Source organism: Acromyrmex echinatior, chromosome 6 (assembly GCF_024713525.1).
Source record: "Acromyrmex echinatior isolate Ae372 chromosome 6, ASM2471352v2, whole genome shotgun sequence".
NCBI lineage: Eukaryota > Metazoa > Arthropoda > Insecta > Hymenoptera > Formicidae > Acromyrmex > Acromyrmex echinatior.
The window spans coordinates 8,782,619-8,795,774 of NC_141857.1; the positions used below are offsets into that span (position 1 = coordinate 8,782,619).

Here is a 13,156-nt window from a genome sequence, read left to right on the forward strand (position 1 = left end):
TATTAATCTCTTTCATATTAAATGATGAAAATTATTCGAAATTATAGGAGACTATTTGATCATACATCAAAAGCAAAATGAACAATAAATTAAGATAAAAAGTTTTTTATAATTTTATGATAAGCTTGCGTTTTGAATTCTGAATTATTAATACATGCATATTGTTAAAGATAGCTTTCCTTTTGTAACTGTTTAATAGAAAACTTCAAGCTTCTTTTACATTATGAATCCTACTGTGTATATTGATGATTACTTTTTATAGAGTTGGGTAGTAATTGATTAATAAAAATTAAATAAAATTAAAAAGTAGTAACTTTTAAAAATGAAGGAATTAATATATCAGAAAAAATTTAGAAAGGAAATAATTGAAAGAGGAGCCAAGCAAAATTGTGTTATAAATTTATTATAATTAACGTTATATATATTCTTCAAAATTACATAAAAAATTACAAATGTTTCGATTCATATCGAGTCATCTTAAATATATATATTTTGTTATTCAATACAAGATAGATTCTAAATTTAAGTGGCTAATATGGAGCTATGTATCAATAGAAGCTTAGATATCTTATTATTAAGTTAATTTTATATACCATTAACTTTAAAATAAATTAATAAATAGTAATCCAGATTAACAATTAAACGAGCTCTGATTACTATTACTATTTATTAATTTGTTTGAAAGTTATACGAGCGTTAAAGAATTGTTTATAATTTATGTAATATTTTAACTTTAAGTTAATTTAGTTAAAAAAACATCAACTTATTTAACTCTGGATTCAATCACTTTTTTTAATAAAACAAACAAAATCATAAAAAATTATGAATTATTGTAAAGATTTTATTGTGTTTTAATTTTTAAATCCATTTTCAAAAAAGAACAAAACAATAAGAAATAATAACATTTCATTTAATATATGAAAAGTGAAAAATAGATTACGATAGAAGATAATAAGATTTTTTTGTAAATCGTATTGATTTCTATTATATTATTTCAATTTTTTTAATAAGGTTATTATGCAGCACTTGATATCATAAAGATATCCTATCTTCAAGATATCCTATTCTTATAATATTTTATTGGAATCTTGAGCATTACTTATTGAGCCGTCTTTAAGTTTGCATTTGGAAACATTGTTTAGGACAATTTAAAATATATTGTGCTATATGTGTAATTATCTACAATTGGTGGTTCATTTTTTAAATGTGTCTTTGTCTATTGCTACATCAAATGTTGGAAGTATTAAAAGTAAGAAGATTTGATTGAAAAAGTAAAGAAACATAAAACAGCAAGAGCACAAAGAAGATAAGATAAACTCAAACAGAAGCTCAGGCACTTTCTACAACTTTGTCCGGCAAAGGATGTGAGAATTCGCAAAGCATCGAAGTTGGTAAAATTAAAAATTATAAGTTTGTGAACTTTAAATTGTGAAAAATAAGGACAATAAATATAAATTTCTTTAATAGGCAAGAGAGAACAGCCAGAAGATATCAAAATCCAGCTCTTCTGTTACGAAAAAGATGAAACAAATGAACATACAGAACAATAATCGCACTAAAAATAAAAATCAGCAGAATATCAGCAACCATCAAAATAGTTCTAGAAACAAAAGTTTAGGAACATCTATAAATATGAATTCCATCATGAATATATTCCAAGCATGTAATTCCCAAAAGTCAAGAAAGAAAATTAGTGAGAAGGCCATTAAGATGATGAGAAAATTGGGCCACACAATCGTGCAACCAGGGGAGTTTGCGATAAAATATGATTATTCAGCACCTTATCATTTATTTCTGACAAGAATTGAAAATTCCAAGGAGACTTATAAGCAAGAATTCTCTATAACTTTCCCCGAGATTCTCGATTGTAGTCTTGGAGAAATTGTTTACAGTCTTCATTTAAATTTTATCGTAGATGTCGAATGGCTATGTTGGCAATATTTATTGGCTGGCCAATGTACTGATATGACGATTCTGTATGGCGACAAAGCATATTATCAGACATTATTTAATAATATTACTATAATAAAAGTAAACATAGAAACCGGGTTTGCTTGTCATCACACGAAGATCATGATTCTGCAATACAAAGATGATGGAATTAGGGTGATTGTCTCCACTGCCAACTTGCGTTCTACCGACTGGGAAAACGTGACACAAGGGTCTGCTAAATATTCGTAAACATTCTCTGTTGTTAGTAATGTTTGCTTATGAATATATTTTTATTGTGTTTTATCAGATTGTGGATTTCACCTCATCTACCTCGGCTACCAGAATCCGCGAATCCGAGTGACGGAGAATCTCCAACGGGTTTTAAAAAGGATCTCGAGCGATATCTGAGTAAATATGAACAACCAACTTTGACGCAGTGGATATGTGCAGTGCAGATGGCGGATTTTTCTAAAGTAAACGTGTTTCTCATTGCTTCGGTTCCTGGGATTTATCAAAATAATGAAGCCAATTTTTGGGGGTACAAGAAATTGGCGCACGTTCTATCACGTCACGTGACATTGCCGTCAGATGTTTTTCCGTGGCCTATAGTTGCACAAAGTTCCTCCATAGGTAAACTTGGTTCATCTTTTGAAAGTTGGTTGTTGAAGGATATAATTCCGTGTATGTCAAGAGAAAGTACTGAGAGTACAAAAGGTCAACCGGAATTTAAGTTTATTTATCCATCAATTCAAAATTACAAGCAGAGCTTTCATTATAAAAATTTATCTTGGTGCTCACCCTATAGTGCAGAAGCGCATTCTAAGCAGCAGTGGTTAGATTTATACTTGCAGTAAGCTATAACTGTTTACCTTTTATTTTGTTTACATTTTTATTTTGTTTACATTTTGTCTAGACGTGATCTGTTTTTTCTACAGAATTTGATATTTATTTCGGTAGCCAATGGAAAGCAAAGCGAACAGAACGAGATCGTGCAATGCCTCATATTAAATCATATACGAGGATTTCGCCCGACTTAAAAAGCATACCCTGGTTTGTGCTCACCAGCGCAAATCTAAGCAAAGCCGCATGGGGATCAATCAAACGACACGGTTATAGTATAGAAAACTACGAGGCCGGTATTATATTTGTACCAAAATTTATCGTAAGCATTATATTATTTTAATAATTATAGTATATTATTATTTCAATATACAGTTTCTAACATATTAAGGCTCCTGAATAGTCAGCATGCGATTCAAAATCAGTCGACGACTTGGCGAAATGTAGCGAAATCGGTAGTTACACATACAAGCACAAGCCTATGTACATGTGCTTTCAGCGCGCCGAAAATTTATGCTGCATGCTATTTCGTTATTATTTGCTCAATTGTGAAAATATAAGGTGTCTCATACTTATGAAAGTCCTAAAAAAAATGAGCAGAAACTATAGTTATCCTGAAATACGTAATTCAATACGTAAAAGCGTATATTTCATTCAACAGTTATTCAAACCATGTGTTTCTGCCCGAAATTAGGCTCACTTTACTTGTCTTTTACGACCATTTACTGACTATTAAAGGAGAAAAAGACAGCCCATTTTTACAGGTATTTTAAAGCAATCTCATCATTTAGATTTATCCAAATTGTTTTTATTTACAAATGACTTGCAACATAAATTTACATATCATTCCTTGTTTTACGGTTCCAACATGACCGCCGCGACTACTCAGGAGAAGCCTTAATATTTTTTTATTAAAATATATAACCTATTAAAACATATATCTTGGTCGCGATTAACATTAATTATTATATCTCAAACCTGTATTTAGACTAAAACAACGACATTTCCCATTGTAAATGAAAATGACCCAGTCGTCCCGATATTTCCGATTCCATACGATCTTCCATTATCCCAATATGAATGGAATGATGGTCCTTTCGTCATAGAATTTTGCAACTCTCTGCGCTGGACTAAATGGCTGTCTTCAACAGAAAAAGTAATTTTTTAATTATTTTAAGATTTTCCAATATGATTGGTATTTATCCTTAGTTTCTATTGGATCTAAATGTATAAGTCAATGACGGATGATACTAAATGAGAGGAGGATACTAAAGTCCAGTAAAAAATATTTCATGCATGAATATATATAAATATGTAAACATATATTCATAAACATATTTGTATATATGATATATTAGACTGACTAGGAAAAAACAAGGAAAATCGAATCTTTGATTTAAAAATCATTCACTAGCGATCTCTAAATCTTAATATTTTTAAATAAAAATTTAGGGTTATTTTTTTGGCATAAAATGGAAGCTTTTGAGGTGAGAGACCAATTAAACAACATTTTTATTTTTGTCAGTCTAATCATATTTATATCCATACATGTGTTCATAAATCTTTCTTTCATTTGTAAAATTATTTTTTAGATAAAATAATGATAATAATAGTAATAATAATAATAATAGTATTAATAATAATAATAATAATAATAATAATAATAGTAGTAGTAACGAGAAGATATAAAAAATTAAAAGAAAAATTTTCGTATTGTTTGTTTTAGAAGAAATTAAGTTTGGAGAAATGTAAAAGAATTGTCATATATAATTGTATGTAAAATTATACAGTTATTATGAGCAATTTTTTTAACATTGTTCCAAATTTGATTTTTTCAATGCGAAAATTTTCCCATTAATTAATTTTAATGCATTCTTATTATTTTTATTTTGAGTACACTAAAAAGCAATTTTACAAAAGAAAAAAGGCTGTATGAACATATTTCATATAATTATATGTTTATGAATATTTATGCATGTATGTTAGACATATATATGTATATGTATATACGTATAAAAATTTTTTTACTGGGAGAGTATGCCAAACAAAAGAATTCTCGAAAAGTAAACTAAAATCTTATTTTATTCAGAATTGTAGCATTCATATTATATCATCTTACATTATGTTTTATCATTAATTTGCTGTAATAGAAAGAAAATTTAATTATTTATTTTGATTACAAAAATTTTTAATATTTAAATTGTATTTAATTTCTAGTAACATTTAAAATATAACTTGGCTTTTTTCACAAATTAAATAATGATACTTCAAAATATTAGTATCTTATACTTAAGAAAAAATGTAGGATTGTCAGATTAATGGAGTTTTATTTTCATTTAATTTTGTAATAATTTATGTTATTTTAAAAAATAATATATTATTAAAGAAATGTTAATTGTTCTAGATATTGTTTGAAGAAAAATATACAAAACAAATGGAAGTATCGGATGAAGAAGAAACTCAGGAAAGCAATAATTTATCCAAGAAGAATAAAATTTCTAATAATTTGTCTAAAAAATCATCGAGAAGAATAAAATCAGAAGATCAACGTTCAGATGTAGCATTTCAAAATTTAGAAACATATGCTTCAGTTTTAAAAGACAAACGGAATGACGAAACAGATTTTGGAAATTTTGTTGTACAAAAATTAAGAAATTACGATAAATTAACACAAAGTATTATTCGAAATGAAATTATAACCATATTTTTAAATGCCGATAGAAACATTTACAACGTATCATAACAATTTGTTTCAAATGTTTATACTCTACTAAAAAAAATAGATGTACAATCTACTGCTATATTCTACTCAAAAAATATGATTTCAGAATCTTCACTTCATCATTATTAAATGCAACACAGCATTTTCCCGTTAATTTTATTACTCTTATGGTAGATGACTCAGGAAATCAAAACGTAACTGCAATGTAACTTAGAGAGTACATGGAAAAAATAATGTGATATATTTCAATTATCAGTAATGATATGAAAGTTAAAGATAGTTACATCGAATTATATTCTTTATTTAATTTAGTATGGAATTTAACTTGGCGCCAGTTGTTGATCAAATCTTTTATACTAATGATATGTGTCATTAGAATTAATATTATTTACTTAATTTAGTATGGGATTTAACTTGATGCCATATTATGGTTATGGAAATGATATGTGTCATATAATTTTAAAGATATTTAATTTAAAAAAACATGCAGATATATTCTTTTGTTAATTAATTCTTGTATTAAATTATATTTGTAACTTTTAAAATGAATGATTATAAATTACTACATAATTTTACGCAAAATGTTAATGCGACGCGTTAAATTTTGACTGGTTATTCTAGATTTTTTTTTTGACATTTTAACTCTTGTATTAAATTATATTTTAAACTATTACAATAATTTTCTGTTCTTATATTTATTATATGACATGATTATGACATTATATATATTAAATGTGTTACATACGTTATATATGTTAAAATCAGCAACTTAATACGAATGTACTGTCTTTATATTTTATATTTATTATAACTTATTGTTTTTCGTTGATCCGACCTTTGTCAATTTAAACGTTTCGTTAGACATATTCGTCACTCCGGATGGTTTGGACAGAATTCAAACAAATCTACATAAAATGTGTTATAAAATGTGATTAGTTGTGAATATTAATATATCATCCAAAATTTTATTATGAGATTTGGCGTGTGAGTGAGTTACTCACTATTTTATTTTGGTTGAATTTAAATATCTCAAGTATATAAATTTAAACAGATTACACTACAGGTTTGGCAATCTGCGAATGACTCTATCTTGACTGCGAAGTCTAGTATGAATTAAGAAAATTGCTGATGAAAAAGAATCAAAACATTCAAGATTTTTTAAGAGTTCAAATAAAGATGATATCAACACTTCGTATGAATTAACAAATTTATTTATAAAAATTTTACTTGTTTGAAGAATTGTCCTTAGATAATTATACATAATGTACATTTACTTAGTAAGCTATTTTTTATTGACAGTGTACGTCAAAATATTTAAATTTAAAACATTATTGTTCTTTTAAAATTATTTAAATATTTAAAAATGCTTCATATAATTTTAAATGAACTTTTACCAATATTAACATTGAAATTGTAAAGAATGCACATAATTATAAGATAACCTATAAATAGAATATATAAATAGAATATATAAATAGAATATATAGATAATCTATAAATAGAAAAATAATAAATATTTATTCTGTTATATATGGCAAATATATGTGTAATACAATTAAAACATAAAAAACTAATGACAAAATTCCAATTTAGTTTGACTTTGATTATCTATTAAAGTAAACGTATATAATGCATATACCTTAATTTTAATGGAAGACATAACTAAATCTCTTTCTTTCAATTCAGATACACAAGCTCCAGATTTCTTCAAATCAATGATTTATATGTACTCTATTCTGATCTTTTCGAAAGTAAAGTGATATATTTAAAATCATATATAGAATTTATCCGAATTTAAAAAATACTTTTATGCGAAATACTATAACGTCTCTTGATGCCGTTTAAATTCAGTGGTTCGTAAAACCCTCAACATGGCTGACAGTCACGTGATCGGTGACATCAAAGAAGCCGATAGCTACTGTCGCTACTGTACGTAGTTATACTGTGGTATGATCCACTAGAACAGTCGTTGGAAATTTATATTCTATTTACCTTGCTTTCTGTAAATGAAAAAAATATTACACGTTGCACAAATGCTTTGTGCAATTTATTTTATGTAAATAAATAATTTATTACGCTTCTATTAAAATAAATATTTATTTAAAGATTAGAAAATTGTGATAATAACTAGTATAATAAGGACCTTCAATAAATATAAAGCCGTAAAAAATCAATCATTGCCGATTGTAACAAGAATACTTGAACAGTGATTTAGTTAAATCAACAGTATAGAATCATTCGAGATAAGAGAACTCTGTATGAGAATTATGTCCAAGAACTCGGACCAATTTCTAGCATCGTGGACACATTTAAGATTATAAAGATGCCTTTTTGTATTAACGCTCAACATTCATTTTTAGTAGAATAGATATAAAAAGAGTAGCGCCAATGCGTGTGCCTAATGCTGATCGGTTCCGTCATTTTAATGTCCATTTCCACCAATTCTAAAGATTAGAAAAAGACAAAGAATAAGTTGAACCAAGATTAAAGTTAATCTACGTTGATAGAAATGGGCGTAAGTATCCTTGCTGTTAATTAGAAAGAAGCAACGTTAAAGAAGAGATTAAAATGAGGAATTGCGATGTAGGATACTAAATGTCGACTTCCGGCTAATTGGCGATCGATACTCTCTTTATATCTACTCTAATTTTTAGCGTCAAAACAAATCACGTGATAAAAATTGACGAATATCAAGGATCGCTTTCGATCATGTGACCTATTTAATGCTAAAAATGAGCGTCGAGCATGAAAAGACACCTTAAGTCAGCTTTTGGAGTGTCAATCATGAAATTTTATCTCTAGGATGAAAAGTGAAAATTTTAATTATTGAAGTTAATGGAGACATTTTTCACTTTTCACTTTTCATTCTAGGAAAAAAGTTTCATGATTGATACCCTGATAATACACATACCTGTATAATTGTAGATTTGAAATTTTATAAGATTTCGTCATATCATTTAATTTATACACGTTGATTATACACGTCCTATTTGAGCGCATAAATGTGTAACTTTGGTTTTATTTGATTAATTATATTTCTTGAATATATATATTAATCTATTATGGATTATTTATTTAAAATGTATTCTAATCGGAATTTATTCGGTTTTGTTCCATGCTAGGATAAATTTATATTGTAGATAATATAATCGATTTTATCTGCAGTATTGAAATCTGGCTACGAAGTTCCAGTTTCAAAGCAGTTATAGATGGCGTATTGCTTCAGTTTGTTTCTCCTGTACGTTTGTAGAGCTCTAGGACGAGTAACCTTTTGTGGAATCATTTATTGCTTTCTTGTCAAATATGTGGAATTCCATATGATTACGTTTACATAATATTATTTGAAAGATATAAAGAAATTTAGAGTTAGTCAATTATTCGTGATTAACGTCGAGCATAGACGTTTCCTGTGTAAATTCCTTCGTTTAATTTCTATTGCAACAATGAATTCTATAGGTGATGATATTGAATTTGTAAACGTTACCTGTCAATTCTCTGGATTTTGGAATATTTTATTTATTTATTTATTTGACATTTATTTGACTTGCAGAAAAGAAACTTTGTCCTTTTATGGAGAAATGTTACCGAAAAAATCCGATTCACTTCGGTGAAATGTCACATCCTCATTGTAACTATTTGTATATATTTTTATTAATTTTATACGTAATTATTACACATATTATTATCGAATATTAACAAATATCATTTTAATATCAGTGGAAAAATTACTGGTAAATCAGCTGGATGGCACGATAGAAATACCAGAAGTGCTTCATTTTGCATGTAATGATCGTTCACAATTGTTGGATCAATTGAAAGTGTTGCAAATAGTACTTAGAAGGGAGAGAAATAAAAATAAGGACAATCAATTGTCTGGAATTGATAATTCATCTTTTAAAGTACAATCTTCTTCTACTACTAATGTATCAAGTACTAAAGAAGATTTGAAGGATAAAGTAGAAAGACATAAGAAAGCTATAGTGCAGAGGAGGCAAGATAAACTTAAGCAGATGGATGCAGAAGCTCAGGCACTCTCTAGAGCTTTGATCAGAGAAGAACGTGAGAATCATACAGAAACCATCAAGGTTAGTAGAATTCAGAATAAATTTGTAAATTTTGCATTATAGAAAATGAACAAGTAAATATAAGCTTATTTATTAGGCAAAGAAGAGAAGTATGGAGGCATCAGAAGTTGGCTCTTCTGTTACAAAGAAGATGAAACAGATGAGCATAGAAGGCAGCAATTGCACTAAGGATAGTCAGCAGAATATCAGTGACTCTCAAAGCAGTTCTAGAAGCAATGAGCAAAGTACAAGTTCAGGAACATCTATCATGGATATGTATCAATTCTGTGATTCTGAAAAATCAAGAAAGGAAGTTAGGAAAAAAGCTATTCAGATGATGAGACGCTCTGGATATACAGTGTCCGTTGTAGAACCAGGAGAGTTTGCAATAAAATATGCCTTTTCAGCGCCTTATCACTTATTCTTTACAAGAATCGAAAATTCAAAGGAGACTTATAATCAACAGTTTTCCATAACATTCCCTGAGATTCTCGACCGTAGTCTTGGAGAAATTGTTAATAGTCTTCATTTAAATTTTATGGTAGACGTTGGATGGTTGTGCTTGCAGTATTTATTGGCTGGTCAATGTACTGATATGATGATTCTATACGGTGATAGAGTAGATCGTGAGAAATTGAACAACAACATTACCATGATAGAAGTAGACATGCCGACCAAATTTGGTTGCCATCATACGAAGATCATGATCCTGCAATATAAAGATGATGGGATCAGGGTGGTTGTTTCTACTGCTAACTTATATTCCGATGACTGGGAAAATAGGACACAAGGGTCTATTAAATATTCTTAGATATTCTTTATTATTAATATAATGTTTGTCGATAATAATTTTTTTATTGTATCTTGATTAGATTGTGGATCTCGCCTCATTTGCCTCGGCTACCAGAATCTGCAAATCCCAGTGATGGAGAATCTCCAACAGGGTTTAAAAAGGATCTCGAGCGATATTTTAATAAATATAGACATCCGGCATTGACGCAGTGGATATGTGCGATACGGAGGGCTGATTTTTCAGATGTGAACGTGTTCCTCGTTGCTTCTGTTCCTGGGACTCACAAAGATAACGAAGCCGATTCTTGGGGGTATAAGAAATTGGCGCACGTCCTATCGCGTTATGCCACATTGCCACCAGATGCTCCTCAATGGCCTATAGTTGCGCAGAGTTCCAGCATAGGCAGCCTTGGTCCAAACTTCGAAAGTTGGTTGTCGAAAGATATAATTCCGTGTATGTCGAGGGAGACTACAAAGGGTTTAAAGAGTCATCCGCACTTCCAGTTTATTTATCCTTCGATAGAGAATTACAAGCAGAGCTTTGATTGTCGAAATTTATCTTGCTGTTTGCCCTATAGTACAAAAGTGCATTCTAAACAACAATGGATAGAATCCTACTTATAGTAAGTTACAGTCGTTTTATTATTATTTTATTCATCTTTATTTCTTAGAAGCAATCCTTTCTTTCCTACAGAATTTGATATTTATTTCTATAGCCAATGGAAAGCCAAGCGAACAGGACGAGATCGTGCGATGCCTCATATTAAATCTTACACAAGGATTTCGCCCGATTTGAAAAGGATTTCTTGGTTTGTACTTACCAGTGCAAATTTAAGTAAAGCTGCATGGGGAGTTCAACGAAATAATCATTATATAATGAGCTACGAAGCTGGCGTTATATTCATACCAAAACTTATTGTAAGTATCATATTATTTAATAGTTTATGACATATTAAATGTTATGAATATATATTACAGAAATGTACTAAAGAGACGCATGTTTTTTAATCAATCAATATTAATTATTACATCTGAACGTTGTTTGTATTCAGACTGGGACAACAACATTTCCTATTGAAGAAGAAGAAGATCCAGCCGTCCCGGTATTTCCGATTCCATACGATCTTCCATTATGTCGATATGAATCGAGTGACAGTCCTTTCGTCTGCGAATTTCTGACCTCTCTTTAGGCAGAGTGTAATTTTTCAGCTTATGACAATGTCTTCTTTTTTTGTCTCTTTTCAATGAAATAATATTTTTGCATTTGTGTTTGTATATTTATTTACATGTATTTTTACAAAATAATAAAGTATTAAATGTCAATTTTTTAAAAACCTTTCCTTTGAAATTTTTAGGTGTGTGTAGGAAAAGTAGTTTATAGATTTTTTAATTTAAAGAATTCAAGACTGATCACAAATGTTAGAAATTAGCCTTCAACTTAGCTATTGAATTATTTATTATATCCATGGGTATTATCTTTAATGACTCAATACTTAATTGAGATTGATCGTATGTAATATATGATTATTTATATGGGAAAAAAATAAGGAAGTGATGTGAATTGTTAGAGAATTCTCGTATAGTGCATGACTTCTTTCTCAGTTTTGATTTCGCGACGAATTCGTATCCGTCGCTTCGGACGCGTTTTCCATAAAACATCAGTACAAAAGCGCTTCCTCGATGCGAGGACCGAAACGTAATATAATATTAGCGTTGTCCGTGCATGCTCAGCCTTCAAATGGCTGTTAATCAAATCATGATATATATGTAGTAATTACGCCTATCGTACGCACATTCGATAATGTGTTTTGTCCATATACGTATACATATATATGATTTATAAAAAAAAATACGAATTAGCGGAAAGTTTTCAAGTTATATAGATACGTCACTCTGATTGTAAAGATAACAAAAAGACAAGCATCTTTTTTTAATAAATCATTAATTGACTTTAACGTAAAATGGAGAGGAAATGCTGTATAACTCTATTTTTAATATATATATATATATATTACTGTTATGCAATTTCATTTCCTTCACATCCGATTTCAAAACGTATTTTCTTATCTTTTGTAGTATTAACGCATTTATTATGAAACAATGCAAATATCACTTCCCTCGGTAAACAAGGAACGGCGCGATTTCGCAAAGCTTTACATTTCATCGATAATATTGCCTATAGTGATAATCTTGCTATATCGGATTTTTCAAGGATATTGACGAAAGAGCGGCATTCAAATCAATGATGAAGCTGACAAATAGTTTTTAAATGATAAATTTTATAATTAATTGTCTAGAAATCAATATAATTATTTTTAATAGCAAATTTGACGATTTTTCATGCATGTAAAGGCATGATTTTATTCATAAATTCAATTCTGTTAAGATTTATTTATTTACTACTTTATTTCAGATTTTGACAATAAAGAAAAAATACATAAATAAAAATTCTTATGAAATATATTAATATTTATAGAAATATAAAAGTTCCACTTTGTATATTTAATGTAAATAAAAATTATATTAAAATGTGAGTATTTTTTAATAAAATATTTGTAATCGATAGAATGGATTTGTAAAATACATTGATAATTCCCCTTGTGTTCCAATAATTAATAAATAATCATATATTTGATATTGAATCACGCGTAACCAGAAATAAGCTTTGTGAAAGCTGTTCAATTAAAATAAATAGATTTTATTCTATTTCAAAATAAAAGAAAACTTTTCAGTATATTTTATGAGCGTATTCTATCAAATGTAAATATTGTTTTACTAAAAATATTTTTATTATATTTTGCAAGAA

The 13,156-nt window shown here is 28.6% G+C and overlaps 2 protein-coding genes across 3 annotated transcripts; both read left to right on the plus strand.

Moving 5' to 3' along the window:
* Positions 1 to 1,167: 1,167 nt before the first annotated feature.
* LOC105154844 (tyrosyl-DNA phosphodiesterase 1) lies at positions 1,168 to 7,628 on the plus strand. The gene is given in 8 exon segments (XM_087407224.1): positions 1,168 to 1,171; positions 1,258 to 1,320; positions 1,323 to 1,387; positions 1,468 to 2,162; positions 2,240 to 2,782; positions 2,890 to 3,094; positions 3,761 to 3,928; positions 5,177 to 7,628. Coding segments are annotated over 8 exon segments (2,082 nt in total). The 3' UTR covers positions 5,516 to 7,628.
* A 1,116-nt stretch (positions 7,629 to 8,744) lies between these two features.
* Positions 8,745 to 11,673, plus strand: LOC105154814 (tyrosyl-DNA phosphodiesterase glaikit). 2 transcript variants are annotated; one of them, XM_011070550.2, is made up of 7 exons: positions 8,747 to 8,950; positions 9,045 to 9,122; positions 9,212 to 9,579; positions 9,656 to 10,350; positions 10,431 to 10,973; positions 11,067 to 11,268; positions 11,403 to 11,673. In XM_011070550.2, the coding sequence occupies exons 1-7, from the start codon at positions 8,938 to 8,940 to the stop codon at positions 11,538 to 11,540; spliced, it is 2,037 nt and encodes a 678-aa protein (XP_011068852.1). In that variant the 5' UTR covers positions 8,747 to 8,937; the 3' UTR covers positions 11,541 to 11,673. The 2 variants fall into 2 exon arrangements, with proteins under 2 accessions (XP_087263590.1, XP_011068852.1); XM_087407464.1 differs by lacking the exon at positions 11,403 to 11,673 and having other exon boundaries at positions 8,745 to 8,950; positions 11,045 to 11,182.
* The last annotated feature ends 1,483 nt before the right edge of the window (positions 11,674 to 13,156 follow it).